The sequence below is a fragment of the Nothobranchius furzeri genome, chromosome 6 (genome assembly GCF_043380555.1).
Source record: "Nothobranchius furzeri strain GRZ-AD chromosome 6, NfurGRZ-RIMD1, whole genome shotgun sequence".
Lineage (NCBI taxonomy): Eukaryota > Metazoa > Chordata > Actinopteri > Cyprinodontiformes > Nothobranchiidae > Nothobranchius > Nothobranchius furzeri.
Window position 1 is genome coordinate 60894317 of NC_091746.1, and position 17494 is coordinate 60911810.

At 42.7% G+C, this 17494-nt stretch overlaps 1 protein-coding gene across 1 annotated transcript; it reads left to right on the forward strand.

The window, feature by feature from the left end:
- The first annotated feature begins 5157 nt into the window (after positions 1-5157).
- On the forward strand, positions 5158-16367 carry LOC139070340 (zinc finger BED domain-containing protein 4-like). Its single transcript, XM_070552400.1, has 2 exons — positions 5158-7429; positions 7565-16367. The coding sequence occupies exons 1-2, from the start codon at positions 7089-7091 to the stop codon at positions 8082-8084; spliced, it is 861 nt and encodes a 286-aa protein (XP_070408501.1). The 5' UTR covers positions 5158-7088; the 3' UTR covers positions 8085-16367.
- The last annotated feature ends 1127 nt before the right edge of the window (positions 16368-17494 follow it).

Here is a 17494-nt window from a genome sequence, read left to right on the forward strand (position 1 = left end):
ACCATAAAACTTTTTCTGATGCTCCAAATACAGAAAAACATCCCTTACCAGGGTTTTCTGAATAAATAAAAAAAATCAGAAAATAAGTTTAGATGTTAAATAATAGTTAACATCACTTAAATGCAACAGCAAATTATCTCATTGCTACTGAGCATTTTCTCCACTTATGTGGTTATGATATAAGGCTGTTGCTGCAATTGGGAAGTGAACTGTGCTGGGCCAAACTAGGAGAATATTAAGATTGTCTGAGGGAAAGAGAAAAACAATTGTCTACCTTTCAGAAGAGGAACTGGCAAAAAAACTACATGGAAAATATGTGAAAATGTTTGTTTTTAACCCCAAATTGAACAAGTTTACCTAGATCTTAAAAAGCAGCTCAGATGATGAAACTGCAACTAGGATTCTGGTAACAAGCTAACAAATTGAACTAGCTCCTCTTAAGATAACCGGCTAGCAGAGCTTCTGAATGACAGTTAATGTGCAGCAGAAAATCAACTATCCTGATTAACAAGGTTATAAAAGCTCATAAATGAAAAATCACTTTGATGTGTGGGGGAACTTTTCCAGGCCCTCTTTAGCAGCTCAGGGTGGGACTGGGAGGAGAGTGCTGCTGTAGCCTTTTAGCTGGAAGCTAACCGGAGTCAGAAACCTCAGCACAAAGTGCGTTCGTTAATCTGAGCCAGCATGACGAACAAGGGAAGCGAGCGGCAGCGGAAAGCGAGGGCGGAGCGGAGATAGTGGGATTTTGGGGATACAGTCTGCTGGAGCAGGTGAACCAGGCGGCGGCACGGTGGCCCAAAGTAAGCGCAGCCCGGGAAGCTCCGCTCGGCAGCACCGTCGCTCCGGTGTTGGCGCGCAGAGGAAGTGGTGGTGCCGAAAACAAGAGCGGTTATGTAAGGCTGGCAAACATCTCAACCTCCGGATGGAGACAGCCGAGCAGCGCGGGGCAGCTCGTAGGGGGCGGGCATATTACGTGAACGGACCTATCTGATTGGCCGCATATCAGAAGGGCTACATTTGATTGGTCAAATAATACTTCCACGTAAAAATCAGCTGGTTTACAAAAAGTTGATGTATGACACTGATGGAAATGTTTGAACCAAACATTTATCGCCGTTTTTGACGTGCTTTGCGATGGGCCTATCGCACGTCCTGTTATCGCAATGACGATAATTTTTCGATATATTGTGCAGCCCTAGTAAGATGCCCAAATTTTTATTTGAGACTCGCCGAATGGCATTGAATTCACAGGTAAAAAAGATGTGGGTTCAACTTTCATTTTGGAACAATTTTTCAAGCAAGGGAAGGGAATGATCTGAGCTTGCAGGAGGACTGACCCATCATAAACCTTTGTCAGCTGTGCTGAAGAGAAAGGTCGTCGTCGTCTTCCTCCGCTTATCCGGGTCCGGGTCACGGGGGCAGCATCCCAACTAGGGAGCTCCACACCGTCCTCTCCCCGGCCTTCTCCACCAGCTCCTCCGGCAGGTCCCCAAGGCGTTCCCGGACCAGACTGGAGATGTAACCTCTCCAACGTGTCCTGGGTCCACCCGGGGGCCTCCTGCTGGCAGGACATGCCCAAAACACCTCCCCGGGGAGGTGTCCAGGAGGCATCCATACCAGATGCCCAAACCACCTCAGCTGGCTCCTTTCGATCCGGAGGAGCAGCGGTTCTACTCCGAGTCCCTCCCGAATGTCCGAGCTCCTCACCCTATCTCTAAGGCTGAGCCCGGCCACCCTACGGAGGAAACTCATTTCAGCCGCTTGTATCCGTGATCTCGTTCTTTCGGTCATTACCCAAAGCTCATGACCATAGGTGAGGATTGGGACGTAGATCGACCGGTAAATCGAGAGCCTGGCTGTCTGGCTCAGCTCCCTCTTCACCACGACAGATCGGCTCAGTGTTCGCATCACTGCAGACGCTGAACCAATCCGCCTGTTGATCTCCCGATCCCTCCTACCCTCACTCGTGAACAAGACCCCAAGATACTTAAACTCCTCCACTTGAGGTAGGACCTCTCCCCCGACCCGGAGTTGGCAAGCCACCCTTTTCCGGTCGAGAACCATGGTCTCAGATTTGGAGGTGCTGATCCTCATCCCAGCCGCTTCACACTCGGCCGCGAACCTAGCCAGCAAGAGCTGAAGGTCAGAGCTGGATGAAGCTAGGAGGACCACATCATCCGCAAAAAGCAGAGACGAGATTCTCCTGCCACCAAACTCGACACACTCCACACCTGCACCTAGAAATTCTGTCCATAAAGGTAATGAACAGAACCGGTGACAAAGGGCAGCCCTGGCGGAGTCCAACCCTCACCGAGAACAGGTCCGACTTACTACCAGCTATGCGGACCAAACTCACGCTCCTCTGGTAAAGGCTGAGGAGTGTGATCCCCCTATAGTTGGAACACACCCTCAGGTCACCCTTCTTAAAGATGGGGACCACCACCCCGGTCTGCCATGTTGCAGAGACGTGTCAACCATGACAGCCCTACAACATCCATAGCCTTGAGATACCCAGGACAAATCTCATCCACCCCAGGGCTCCGCCGCTGTGTAACTGAACTGCTTGTCATCCCAGCAAAACCATCCATACAGCACAATATCTCAATCCCGAATGACCTCCTATCTCTGGCTCCTTCAAAGACAGTTGGAAATCTGGGTGTTGTGATTGATGAACACCTGACGTTTAAAGATCATGTTGCCTCTGTTGCTCCTTCATGCCGCTTTGCGCTGTATAACATACGAAAGATCAGACCATACCTAACACAACATGCCACCCAGCTCCTGGTGCAATCTACTGTCATCTCCCGCCTCGATTACTGCAATGCCCTTCTAACTGGTCTTCCAGGCTGTACTGTGAGACCTCTTCAAATGGTCCAGAATGCAGCGGCGCGTCTGGTCTTCAATCAGCCTAAAAGAGCACACGTCACCCCTCTGTTCATTGAGTTCCACTGGCTACCGCTAGCAGCACTCATCAAATTCAAATTGCTAACACTAGCATACAAAGTCCGAAACGGTACGGCTCCCATCTACCTGAATCCTCTTGCAAAGGCTTACGTCTCGGCCCGGCCGCTCCGGTCATCACAGGATTGTCGGCTAGCAGTGCCTACACCACGCTCAGGACAATCCAGACTCTTCTCATGCATTGTTCCACAAATGTGGAATGACCTTCCTAACACTACCAGAACTGCGGCTTCCTTTTCTATTTTCAAGAAACTCCTGAAGACCCTGCTCTTCAGAGAGCATCTTCTTAACTAGCACCTTGCCTGCACCCGTCCCCCCTCTCTACTGTCCACTCCTTGTTCCCTCCTCTCCATGACTGATGTCAATGTGTTGTTGTTACTGTTGTTGTTAGCCTCAAGGGCAAAATGCCAATTATCACTTGTAAGTCGCTTTGGACAAAAGCGTCTGCTAAATACATAAACATAGTTGTTTGACTACCTCAGCAACTATTTAATTAGCTGCGCGTTCTCCTGTCCTCTGTCCTCTGGGCCACACACACACACACACACACACACACACACACACACACACACACACACACACACACACACACACACACACACACACACACACACACAAGGGACTGTCTCAGCTGTTATTTTCGTCAAGGAGTGTGCACGTACAGCATGCGCGCCTCGTGCACGAGCCTCCTATTGAAGCTGCCGTTACGCATCTCCTCAGCTCGGTTACAATTCGCTAAGGTTAACTTGTGGTGTACGCTCGTTTTAGAGTTTTTCCATAGGAAACAGATTTTGTTCCTCATTTGGAGGTTAGCTGACAAAGAGTGTCAGTTTCTGATTGCAGTGTTTTTGTCCCCATTGGATTTTGAGCCGGGGCTTTTCTGTTAGGTGGTTTATATTTAGTTCGGCTAAATGCCGTTTTTCGTAAGCAGTTAACCGCTTACGTTTTCAGTTTCCACCTTTTTCATCACCGTTCCCTGTTAAGCCTTATTTTGCTGTTAAAAACACACACCCTTTGTTAATAAACCCTTTTGTTTTCACTCTCACCACCTCGTTATTTCTCCTCACACACACACCTCCACCTATTTTTCTGTGTTAGTCCCCTCATCCTCCTAGACGTTAGACGTTCGGGAGGGGACGTAACAATCACCCTTAATGGTCTTCACGGGGCTCAAGTATTCTATTTTTATTAAATTAAATTAAATAAAAATTAAATTAAATCATCAACAGCAAAAATAAACAAATCAATAAACAAGAGGTTTTTGCGAAATTACCCAAAAAATTGTAATTGCATGAAAAAAATTAAAGGCACTGTTTCACTATGAGTAATGCTTGAACAAAATATTTATTTACTCTTCCTATTGGATCAAGATTGAGAACTGAGCAGCTTCTCAGTACAGTTGTAGGGGCCACACCCTGGAGAACGGTCTCTTAGGTGTCAATTTTGCAGATTTTTTCTATCTTCATCATTCGCCATAACACTCTCCCCAACATTTGACTTCAGCATGCAACAGCAAAATAATTGCTTCAAAAAGGTCTCCTCCTTTGACTCCCTGAGTATTTTGCTGGAACAAGACAAACCGTTTTCCATGTTTAGGTCTTCCACAGTTGCAGCTGGTTTGACATTAAGGAAAGGGTTGATGTGTTCACAGGTATTTGAATCTCTTGACTTGGCTTCCAGCACATTCTTGGAGCAAATGCTTTGCGTTCATGAAGATTTAGAGCCCTGCTGGTGCAGGGTTCTGGATCAAGCATGTGGAAGAGCTGCTGTAGTCCACGGTGATGAAGGGATGGGCGAGGATCTCGCTCGGCATGATCCTCTCATTTGCATCCCAGTTCAGCAACGCCTTCAGTAACTCAATGCATTCCTTCCTCTCGCTCGCCTCATTTGGGTTGTCAATCTCTTGTTTAATCTGATTATTAAAAAAACACATTAAAATCAATCAAAATAATTGATTTGATTGTAAAACTATTCATTTCAGTTATTGATGCACGAGTGAGAGTGAGATACTTACTATTTTTCCATTATCTAGAGTGCAAAATCTGCAGCTCCTCGTGATTGTAAAGTATTTCTGAGGATCCTGTTAAAAGAAATTAAATTTGTATTTTATAAGTGTTACGTCCCTTCCTTAACGTCTAGGAGGATGAAGGGACTAACAGGAAAATAGGTGGAGGAGTGTGTGTGTGGACAAATAACGAGGTGGTGAGAGTAAAAACAAAAGGGTTTATTAACAAATGGTGTCCGTATCTGAACGGCAAAATAAGGCTTAACAATAACGGTGAAGAAAAGGTGGACACTTAAAACATAAGCGAATAACTGCTTATGAAAAATGGCTTTCTGCCAAACTTAAAATAACAACCACCTTACTGAAAATCCCCGGCTCAAAAGTCCAATGGGGATAAAAGCCACCGAAATAAGAAAACTGACCCTCTGTCAGCTAAATCCTACAAATGAGGAAAACAAAGCCTATTCCTTATAGAAAAAACCCTAAACAAGTACCGCACAGATTTAGCCTTAGCATTGTATAGTAACCGAGCTCGGGAGAATCACAGACTAGCTCTGTATCTCCCCGACTGTCTGCTGTGCTCCTCTTTTAAGCCCTGTCGGCTGCTTGATAGCTGATGAGGATCGGCTACTGTCTTCTCTAGCGTGCCTCTCTCCGAGGTCCTGAACTGGCGCTGGGGCGCTGGAGAGATTAAGCCGTTTCTGGCACTGTCCCTGGTGCTGAATCCTCGGCAGTGGGGACAGCAGGCTCAGGTAAAGATGAGAAGGAGGACCGAGGGGTCGAGGGTCGTCACAATAAGTTTAATAGGATACCATAAATACCCTTTTTAGGTTACCGAACAATTAAGTGGAATATGTTACCATTGCTAATTTAAGGTAATTCTCATGACATTTTCATCTATGAAATAATAAAGAATGTTTATATTATTGTTAAACTACTGCAGACCTTTTGAAATGAGTTTCTGTGGAAAAATAAAAAAAAATTCCTACCTGTAGTAGGTAACACTTTGAACAACCTCTTTTTGGAGAAACTGAGACTAAAGAGCTGACACTCCCGGTAGCAAAACAGATTACTGACCAGGGATTTTAAATGGTATTTAAAATCTCTGATCTCAGAGATTTTAGAGTGAATATTTCTGCCAAAATGTGTTGTTTACGAAGAATTGTATATCTATTCACAGCAGAAAATTAGAGGAAATGCTCTGATCAGACTTTAAAATGTATAAATATGTCTAAATAATTGTGGATTGTGAAACAAAGTTTTAAATTGGAGTAAAATTCCTTCCCTTTTGAAATTTGAATGGTTTTAAGATGTCAGAAATCCACTTTGAAACTGGCGTAAAGGTGTAGTTAATGGTTAGCTTTAGCTTTACCTGAGAAGAAATAATCTGTTTCCCAACTGAAATATCTTAAATAGTTATTTATAACAAGTAAGACACGAATTGTTCTTAAAGGTCAACTTTACTCAAATTTTTCACACATTTGCAGTGGTCTCCAATAGGAATGAATGCATTATGAGTAGGGGTGCTCTGATTGATCGGCCACAGATAATTATTGGCCGATTTTCCTGGAAAAGTGTGATCTGTGATCGTCGATCACTGCCTTTCATTCCCGATCTGGCACTGGCGCTTACTCTTCCCGGCCGGTAGAGGCGCTGTAGTTCACTCTTCCGCTTCTCCCCGCTTAGTGCGCATGCGCGTGGCGGCAAACCCGCAAAGACAAACATGTCTGCCATGTGGAACTTCTTTACGGTGTGCGAGAGTGATATTAAGTTTGCGTCTTGCAACACTTGCAATGAAAACATACCCCGTGGAGGAAGCACTTAAAAAAAAAATTACACACCAAATTTGATATGACATTTAAAGACTAGACACTTGGCGGAGCATGGTGAGTTTTTGAGGCTCACCACAGACAATGAAAAGAAGCCAGTTAATGCAGCCACAGTCAGACGGCAGCTAACAAATCCGACGCTTGGAAACACTCGCCCATATGAGCGTGACAGTCAAAAGGCTAAGCAAATTACCCGTAAAATCATCGAGTTTATTGGACAAGACGACCAGCCTTTTTCAGTTGTGGAAGACGCCGGATTCCGCTGACTAATAACCGACTTGGAACCTCGCTACATGCTACCGGGACGTAAATATTTCGTCGACGTAGCCCTTCCAGAGCTCCACCAGACAGTGTATTCTTTCATCGAGGGACTCCTTGAAAGCGTCTCATCATCTGTGAGTTTCACAAGTGATATTTGGAGCTCAGATGTCAGTCCTGTGTCAATGCTGAGCTTAGCAGCTGCTGCTGATGTCATACCCTCTGTGCTGGTTTTAAAGCGCCTACTTGCCAAAGATATTGCAGCAGATCATGGTGTGAAGACAACTAAGGCCACATTGCTGGAAGCTGTCTCCAAAAGATTTGCTGACATCGAAAAGGAGCCTCTCTACAGTTTGGCCACCATCATAGACCCAAGGTGAGAAAATTATAAAATAAATAATGCTGAAATGTAAGCATTTACTTATCCATAGTTAATTATTTTGTTTTCAAGTTGCCAGAAACTACAAGTTTAATAAGAAATGAATGTGATGTCCCCCCACCCCTATTCTAGGTACAAAGACAAATTCTACTCTGAAGACGCAGTCAAGATCGAGACACACAGACAGCTTCTTCGTCTGATCACAAAGGCCTCTCAGAGGGACCCAAACCAAGAAGCTGAAGCCAGCAACACAGGACCACCAGCAGAGAAAGTGCCACGACCAGGATCCTTTTCCTCCATGTTTGGTGAAATCCTGGCAGAAGAAACCCCATGGCAGGCTCACACTGACACTCCAGCAGGACCAGCACCATCAGAGATGATTGTCTATCTCTCAGAGCCACCCATCCCTCGGAGTGCATCACCTTTGGCATTCTGGAAAACTAATAAGGAGAGATTTCCAGACCTTGCTAAAGTAGCTCGAGCCTACCTGTCTGCACCCTGCACAAGTGTAGAGAGTGAGCGATTATTCAGTGCTGCATCCAACATTGTAGATGAACACAGGAATAGACTCATGCCTGAAAAAGCAGAGATGCTCCTCTTTATTAAAAAGAATCTTCCCATGATGCTTCTCAGCAAGTCAAACAAGTCATAAATATTTAGCATATATAAATGCTGTTTGACACGTTTCCTTGTTTAAAGCAGTTGCACTGCTAGTTTTCTGTTTCAGGGTCTTTAGGACCATTTGTATGTTGTTCGAGTGACTAATGGGCTATTTTATTTACCTTGAGAAACAGTCATATTTATTTTATACTTTATAAGAAAGTGTCAAATGTGCTATTTTATTTACTGGTACCTTGAGAAACAGTCATATTTATTTTATACGTATAAGTGACAAATGTGCTATTTTATTTACCTTGAGAAACAGTCACGTTTATTTTATACATTATGGTAAGCACTTTCTTTTTTGGTATAACAATAAACAGAGTTTGATAATTCATGGCCTAAGGTATTTTTGATTTTGTAAATTATAATTAATAGAAATACATGTTCCATTTGAATCTGAATGTATCCTTAGTTACTTACTAAAGTAGCATTTTGGGATTATAAAGACACCCCCTGATCAAGCTTACCGTACCTTTAGAAGCCATTGATTGTCAGTCTTGTAAAAAAAAAAACAGGCCGTAAAACAGAAAAGTTTAAGAAGGTCCTTTGGTGGAGGTCCAAGAAGGCTGATCATATAGTAGAGCTGAAAAAAAGAAACACAAAACAGGCTTACATCAGGACCGGTCACTTTCGGGAGATTAAAAGTGAGAGTTTTTTCTAAATTATGATGGTGACAAAGAGTTATGTAGAAGAAAAAACACAGAAGTCAAATTAAATAGCACAAATGGCTGCAACCACAGAACAAAAAAATGCGACAGGCTTTTTCATTTCTACTTATACTGAATTACTAATAACTTCATCTTCATCTGCCCCTGGGAAGGGTTTGCACTTGAAGACCATCTCTGACATCACACAGCCTAGAGACCAGATGTCCAAAGCCTCAGAATAAGGGAGTCCGAATATGAGTTCAGGGGCCCTGAAAAAACAAAAGAGGACATCACACATTTAAAAGTACAACATTTTATTCCTAAATGAATTACATCACTGAGTTGAACAGACCTTGCAGTAATGCACTGAAGCAGCTCAAGCTAACACTTTAAAGCAGGGCTGTCCAAATATTTTAAGACCAGGCCTAAAATCACTGTGACGAACCACGTCCCCTCGGTCCTCCTCGTCTTCCTATTGTGAGCCTGCTGTCCCCACAGTCGGCTTTTCAGCACCTGGGACAGTTCCCTGGGCAGCTCCACTCTCCCTCCTTTGAAGCCCAGGACCTTGGAGAGAGGCACGCCACGAAGAGCAGCGGCTGATCTGAATCAGCAATCAAGCAGCTCCCAGGACTTTAAAAGAGGAGCGCAGCAGACAGTCAAGGAGATCCAGAGCTAGTCTGTGATTCTCCTCAGCTCGGTTAACTTGTGGTGTACGCTCGTTTTAGAGTTTTTCTATAGGAAACAGGTTTTGTTCCTCATTTGGAGGTTAGCTGACAAAGAGTGTCAGTTTCTGATTGCAGTGTTTTTGTCCCCATTGGATTTTGAGCCGGGGCTTTTCTGTTAGGTGGTTTTTATTTAGTTCGGCTAAATGCCGTTTTTCGTAAGCAGTTAACCGCTTACGTTTTCAGTTTCCACCTTTTTCATCACCGTTCCCTGTTAAGCCTTATTTTGCTGTTAAAAACACACACCCTTTGTTAATAAACCCTTTTGTTTTTACTCTCACCACTTCGTTATTTCTCCTCACACACACACACACACACACACACACACACACACACACACACACACACACACACACACACACACACACACACACACACACACACCTCCACCTATTTTTCTGTGTAGGTCCCCTCATCCTCCTAGACGTTCAGGAGGGGACGTAAGAATCACCCTTAATGGTCTTCACGGGGCTCAAGTATTCTATTTTTATTAAATTAAATTAAATACTAACATGAATTTGTGGTAATTGGGTCAGGGTTAGGTCTAAAACATGCAAATGGGGAAAAACCTGATATTTAAACGTTAGATCAATCATCAACAGCAAAAATAAACAAATCGATCTAGAAATGCAAGTGGGGGCCGTGCTTTGTACGTGCTTGCTTAAAAAACAAAACCATCAGAGTTAACATAAATCTTACTTGTAACAAAGAACCTGAATAACTCTGATGGACTTGGCGTCCTTTGTGAAGACAGACAAGCCAAAGTCAATCAGCTTGACCTGCAGAGGCTTTATCGTTTGATCCACCAACATGATGTTGTTTGTTTTCACATCAGTGTGGATAACTCCAACCTTCTTCAATGCATCGAAGGCAGTGGCAAGCTGCAAACAAGGGTCAAAAATAGAAAATCTGGAAATAAAAAATCTGTTAATGTGTGGAATCTTGTTTCCTCTGAAGGTGCCATACTTGCTGGATGACTATTCTGATGTCCTGTAGAGGCATTGGCGTTTTCAGTTGTTTGCTATAATCTGCGAGACTGATGCTGCACAGCTCCAAAGCCAGACTCAAATTTTTCAGGTCTGAATGAAAAAACCTGATGATGTTCTGCTCATGCAGATTGTTCTCCATTAGATACGTCAGCATTTTTAACTAAAAAGGCACAAAAAGGTTGACATGACTTGTAACGAAGAACGTGATTAACTCTGATGGACTTGGCGTCCTTTGTGAAGACAGACAAGCCAAAGTCAATCAGCTTGCAGGGGTGGACATTAACTTCAAAACCAACCGGCCAGCCGGGCCGGTAACTCTGAATATTTACCGGCCCCGCCAAGAATCTACCGGCCCCGCTGGTCAGCTGCCAAAACGAGTCAAAATAACAACTGAACCGTTTTAAATGTAATAAACCTTTATTTTGTACACATTCACAAACATAATAACGTATTCAAGTTTGAATTTGTTTGGTCCCTCAACAAAACTCGATTTCGTCATCGCATACAACGCAGTACATCACCAACTCCGCTTTGCTGTATTTGAGCCATTGACCGTGTTCGAGATGAGCCAGTTCTGCGCAGATTAGACCACCGGTGATCAGCAAGCAGTGCATGCCGGTTAGATTTGTGTCCGAATTGACACCGACTTGCTCTGACGTCATGCATACGTAGGCAACGATAACCTCGTGAGATCAAAGCGGCCGCAGATTTTGGAGCAAGGCGCTGCAGTTGCTCTCCCTCGGCTGCAAAACCTAGAGGATGACGGGAAACGCCTGGCTCTCACCTGATCTAAGATCTGATTGGTTCATATTTTGATCCAAACATCCGGTGGTAGAACATGAAATGTTAGTTGGTCACATGTATTCTGTAAATCACGTCATGTTGATGATGACAACTATATAGGCCATGAAGAGAAATTTGTTTTGTTTTCTTTTGTCACGTTCCCTATGAGCACACTAAAGCTACAGCTGATAACCTTTACTTATTATTACAGTCATGTCTTCATATACAATATATGATATCCACAAGCACGTGAGGGTGTGTTTCAGCTGCTAACAGGCACCAGAATTAAAATTGAACAAGTGTGAATGCTAACGCGATATCTTCATCCATCGTCACCCCCGAGCTACACATGTAGGGAAGTCCAAGAGATTCAACTGGCAGAAACAACTGGTTCACACCATAGTCTCTCTCTCTCTCTCTCTCTCTCTCTCTCTCTCTCTCTCTCTCTCTCACTCTCACTCTCACTCACGCACACACACACACGTAGAGGAAAAGAGCTGAGGAAATGGAGGACACCAAGTAGTTAAAAGAAAAACTACAGCTGAGCCGAGGCGCGCCTCAAATGGGGCGCGTCTGATCTGAACTGAGGAGTGGCGAGCAGCGGCCGGACTTCGTGAGCGATTCGCTTCGGGCGCTTTCGCGGCTGGTGTGTCCCCGGCGTTAAATGCCGGCTTTCAGCCACTCCCCCTGCTGCTTCCGTCTGCTCTCGTCTGTGTACCAGGCGAGGCGCTGCTCAACTCGAACACGGCCATTCTCTGCACCTCCCGTCTTCTTTAAACCACCAAGAATCATTCCACCTATGCACACGCTTCTCTGCTTAATACCGTTTCGAACTGTCTCGCTTCTCCTCACCAGTTTTAAAGTGTTTTGCCGGAGTTTTCATCAAGAAATCCCATCCCTGTGGTGGCGCCATCTTCCTGCGTGCTTGTGTGTTTCTAGCGTGGTTCCACTTCGTCTTTAATAGTGAACTTATAGTTCACGTGACTATAACTAGAATTGTGCAGTACGTGCACGAATCGTACAAGTGCAGTACGTGGCTAGAGGCGCGCAGGTTCACGCCGCGAAACGAAAACGGCAGCTTCCTACAGGGCGGGGCCATGATGTAGGTGAAAGCCGGTGTGTAAATGACAAATAAAGCTTGGGCGCCACCCGGGCGGTAAGTCGTCAAGTATTTACCACCCGACGAGAAAATTTAGCGCCATTGGCGCTCGGGCGCTTTAAAGGTCCACCCCTGGCTTGACCTGCAGAGGCTTTCTCGTTTGATCCACCAACATGATGTTGTTTGTTTTCACATCAGTGTGGATAACTCCAACCTTCTTTAATGCATCGAAGGCAGTGGCAAGCTGCAAACAAGGGTCAAAAATAGAAAATCTGGAAATGAAAAATCTGTTAATGTGTGGAATCTTGTTTCCTCTGAAGGTGCCATACTTGCTGGATGACTATTCTGATGTCCTGTAGAGGCATTGGCGTTTTCAGTTGTTTGCTATAATCTGCGAGACTGATGCTGCACAGCTCCAAAGCCAGACTCAAATTTTTCAGGTCTGAATGAAAAAACCTGATGATGTTCTGCTCATGCAGATTGTTCTCCATTAGATACGTCAGCATTTTAACTAAAAAGGCACAAAAAGGTTGACATGACTTGCAGTTTGACTGTAAATGTTTATGAAACACAAAGATCGTTTCCTCACCTCCTTTTTAAATGCCTTCTCACTCGTGAATTTCTTGATGGCAAAAAAGCAGTTTGCTGCTTGGTCAAAACGTTTGTACACACATCCATAGGCGCCACGTCCGAGATAGTTTCGGTCAATGTTTAGGGGTTGCCTACTGGTGGAACATGAAGACTTTTTTTCCCCATTGCTAAAATAAATGCAAACACTCTGGTTAACTTAAACTATATCACCACAAAATACAACATGAATATTTCTAACAGCAGAGTTTTTCCATGACAGGACATCTTACCCACAGCGAACAGAGTGATATTCAATGTTGAAACTGATCATTCTTATTGTTATATATTTTTTTCAGGTATTTCTGTTAGATCCCTTTCTAAACAATGTAACGTAGCCCTCACAAATATGAACTCATAAAATGCAAAGAGAAAAACTAACATGTGAGCTCCTCTTTTTGAAGTACAACTATTATATATATTAATAATGTCAAAGAGCTTTGGCTTTACTTAATAATTTAGCCCAAAATTGCACATCTTTCTCTGAGCCATTCACTAGCTGATTAAACACGGGGAGTAAATAAATCAGTCAATTAATAAATAAATAGTTACCAGTCAACCACCTCTTCATTCCAGTTGTTTGCTTGGGTGTGATGCTATATCGCTTAGCTGACTACTCTAAACTCAATCAATGAACTTTAAAGAGCAAGTCATCCCCTGCCAGATTATTACTCAACTGCCACTTCCTGTTTGCAAAATGCAACAAATGCTGTTGCTTAGCAGACCAACTGAGTTTTTGCCTGACGATGGTGCATCGCTGACAGTTTTAGGCAGAATATTTAAATTTTAAAGGGGCATTATGGAAATTTGACAGCCAAAACATGTATAGAAATAATAAATTTCTCCTTAATACCTTCTCCTGCAATGCCCTGATCCTGTAGAATGAGCCCTGGCATTTTTACTGTGATTGCCTATTTTTCTGTAAAATCACAGAAAAAGAGAGCTGCTCGGGTCGAGCAGGCTGCTTCATGAGCGTTCACGCTCAGGCATAGCTCTCCAAACCGTTCTTTCAACGTTGTTTCAGCTGTCATCAAGAATATAAATGTTACAGACACAGAAGACGTCACTGGTGGTTTAAGCTCGTCTAATAAGACTGCGGGCTTTCGTGCGGAAGACCTGGGTTTGATTCTGGATGTGACATAGTTGTTTTAGAGTTTCTTTTTTACATTAATGATATATTTTTTTACAGTAAGATGCCCCAATTTTTTATTTGAGACTCGCCGAACGGCATTGAATTCACAGGTAAAAAAGATGTGGGTTCAACTTTCATTTTGGAACAATTTTTCAAGCAAGGGAAGGGAATTATCTGAGCATGCAGGAGGACTGACCCATCATAAATCTTGGTCGGCTGTGCTGAAGAGAAAGGTACAGAACCAAATGAATTAGCTGCGCGTTCTCCTGTCCTTTGGGCCACACACACACACACATAAGGGACTGTCTCAGCTGTTATTTTCGCTAAGGAGTGTGCACGTACAGCATGCGTGACTCGTGCACGAGCCTCCTATTGAAGCTGCAGTTACGCATTTGGCCGGAGGGGGCAATCGCGAGCATAAAAATTCAAAACTCCGTAAAGTCCTTTTAAGGAAGGAAATAGTCATTTACAATCTGTGAGCCTGCGGGGTTGCCAAGTCTGCGCCAGTTGACACCGCAGTGTCAGCATTTGTAATTTGACACCGGTTGGCAAAAAGCTGTACAGTTGGTAAAAGAATTGAAGCCAACGACCCAAAATTTATCGTACCCCAAAAATCCATGGCATCTTTTTGTTTTACTCTAATATCAGGTGAAGCAGGCTAGAGGCTAGCATTTAGCTAACAATGCCAACAGTTAATTTGAAGCAATTAGTGAGCTCTAAAGATATCTAAAGCTATTTTTTCAATTACCAACAACTTGATTTTCAGTGACGTGTATGTGTGAAGTGAATAATGATTCAGTCGTGGCGTTTTACTTCCTTTAATGAGTCGTTCAGTATTAAAACAGCAAGCTAGTAGCAAGATGGCAAACAACCACACTTCCTGTAATGCAGGAGACTTACTACCTTAATAAGTGTAGTAAGTGTCCCCTGCTGTAAAACACCCAAGAGTGCTAGCAACAAATATGACAATGTATTTATCTACTTATCAACCTAATGTGTACGACACGTCTTTGTTACCTAGTCTTCTGGTTCTGATCCGTAAATGGTAACAGCCATGAAACTCACGGGATGGTAGTGAAAGTCACTTTTTGTCCTGAAAATGGACTGCAGTACCAAAATTTGAACACAGGATGTCATTCTTACTTTAATCTTGCACATTGCACCTTTAAAACCAAGTGTGTCAGAGCAAGAAAACAGGTAAAATGTGTAGGATGAAGTTGGTGATCCTTGGTCTTTTAGAAATAAACATGCCTCAGGACAAATGTGAGAGGGTTATCATAACTATGCTTTTCGTACTATTGACTATGCTCTACCCTGCTGGCCCAAACTTTTTCAATCACAGCTAATTTTTCTTTTTTTGAAAGTTCTAGTAGGTGAATGAGCTGATAATTAACAAACTGGCTTTATATATCAGCTACTGGCTGTCCAATTTTTTAAAGGTCAGCATCCTAATCGATCAACCTCTATTACATATTTGTCTTGCATTTAAAGTTTACCATTTCAGCGTGGCAAAAAAATACCCAACTGCTGTGATTCATTCAGACAGCACATACATTCTGCCACTGGAGGAGGAGGGAGTTTTGAAGGGACTTTTTCAGCTTATAAACATGGATTTCTAGTCTGGTTTTCCTTTGTGTGTTTGCAGATCTGAGTGAATCTTTGTGTTAGTGGCAAGCAGAATGCACTCCAATGTGCACTGGAGACTGAATGTGTTTAATGGATTATTATGCTTTAAAACTACTGTCACAAAACAGAAATGTTCATACCGTTGTTTATTTTGAGCTACCTGCTGCTGTTACTGGGGAAGAGAAAATCACTTTTTTTAAACAGGAAGGGAAATCGTCCTACTTTTCATCCAAAACAGGAAGTGTTTTTTGGACTGTATTATGTGATTTGTGCATAATAACATGTTACCTTCACACTCATCTGAGATCTCTGCACATAATTTGCTCTCTGGATTCTGGTGAGATGTAACCATGTGATCCAATCACAGTAATGCAGCAATTTCCTGCTATTGATCGATTTTCACTGGATTTGATGATATTTTGGTAAACTATACTATACTTGATATTTGTTTGCTGCATTTTGTACATTTTTTGAATAGTATTTTTTTGTACGTAAAGTACAAATTATGTTTACCAAAATCTAGGCTCTATTTTGCAGTTTATTTCTGTTAAAATGTGTTTTGTCTTATTTGAGTTATATTTTATGTTAATTTATTTTAAAAAGAGATAATAAAATGCAACTAGATATGTTCTCTTGCTAAAGTTTTAGCATTTGTGTCGAGCCTTTCATTGTCTTTCTCTCTTCTCAGCTTTTATTTCTGTTCTTTGTCACTATCAGTGTGTGTGTGTGTGTGTGTGTGTGTGTGTACGCGCGCACATGTGTATGAAAGATATTTAAAAACACAAACCACTATACACTCAGAAATATTATTCTTGGCCCTAGTAACCACCAATTTAACTCAAATGTATAAAATCACAACTGGTATTTATCAAAATGGTTAAACTAAACAAATGTATTAAGTGTACACCTAAACTAAGTCTCTTTAGTAGACCCTACTTAATCACATCCCATTTTCAAGAAGGGGATGGCAGCAAATTCAGTCATTTCCACTTCTTTGGGCTGAAGAAAAAAATGATGAAACTGTGCATGCACCCCAAAATGATTCTTGGTCCTAATAATCACAAATTCAAATTTGTATGTAAGACTTAACTAACATTAATAAAATCCTTACTATTATTTTTTAAAACAAACACAATTCAAATAAAGATGAACATGAAGTTACCTTAAAAGTGGATCTTTCATTGACTTTATGTAATAAAACCTACATGGACAATGAACATGTATTTAAATTACATAATGTCTCCTTTTTTTGACCAACCCTTTTTTGTAGTGTATGGCCAGAAACAGTAGCTGAAAGTATAAAATCAAATCTAAGCTTAGAATTAAGACCAGACTTATTGCAGCATCAAAGGTGCAACAGGGAAACTAATATTTTGGTTGTTAAGTAGTTTTCACACAGTCATACTTTAAATAATAACTAATTAAAATGCTAAGTCCTAAAACATCTGCGGCTGCTGGTGGAGCCTTGGCTGGATCCCCTGCAGTTTGCTTATCAACCTCGTATCGGTGTGGAGGATGCCCTCATCTACCTGCTGGACCGGGCATATTCTCATCTGGACATTGCTGGGAGCACTGTGAGGGTCATGTTTTTCGACTTCTCTAGTGCCTTTAACACAATCAGACCATCACTGCTGGGGAACAAGCTCACAGAAATGCAGGTGGACGCCCCACTTGTAGGTTGGATTACGGACTATTTAACAAATAGACCACAGCATGTCCGACTGATGAGCTGCCGCTCAGATAACATCCTGAGCAGCACAGGGGCGCCGCAGGG

Bases quoted from the DNA above. Each gene is read 5' to 3' on its own strand.
- LOC139070340 (XM_070552400.1), top strand. From the start codon at position 7,089: ATGCTACCGGGACGTAAATATTTCGTCGACGTAGCCCTTCCAGAGCTC. The intron at 7,430-7,564 runs GTGAGAAAATTA...CCCCTATTCTAG, and splicing joins GCCACCATCATAGACCCAAG to GTACAAAGACAAATTCTACT.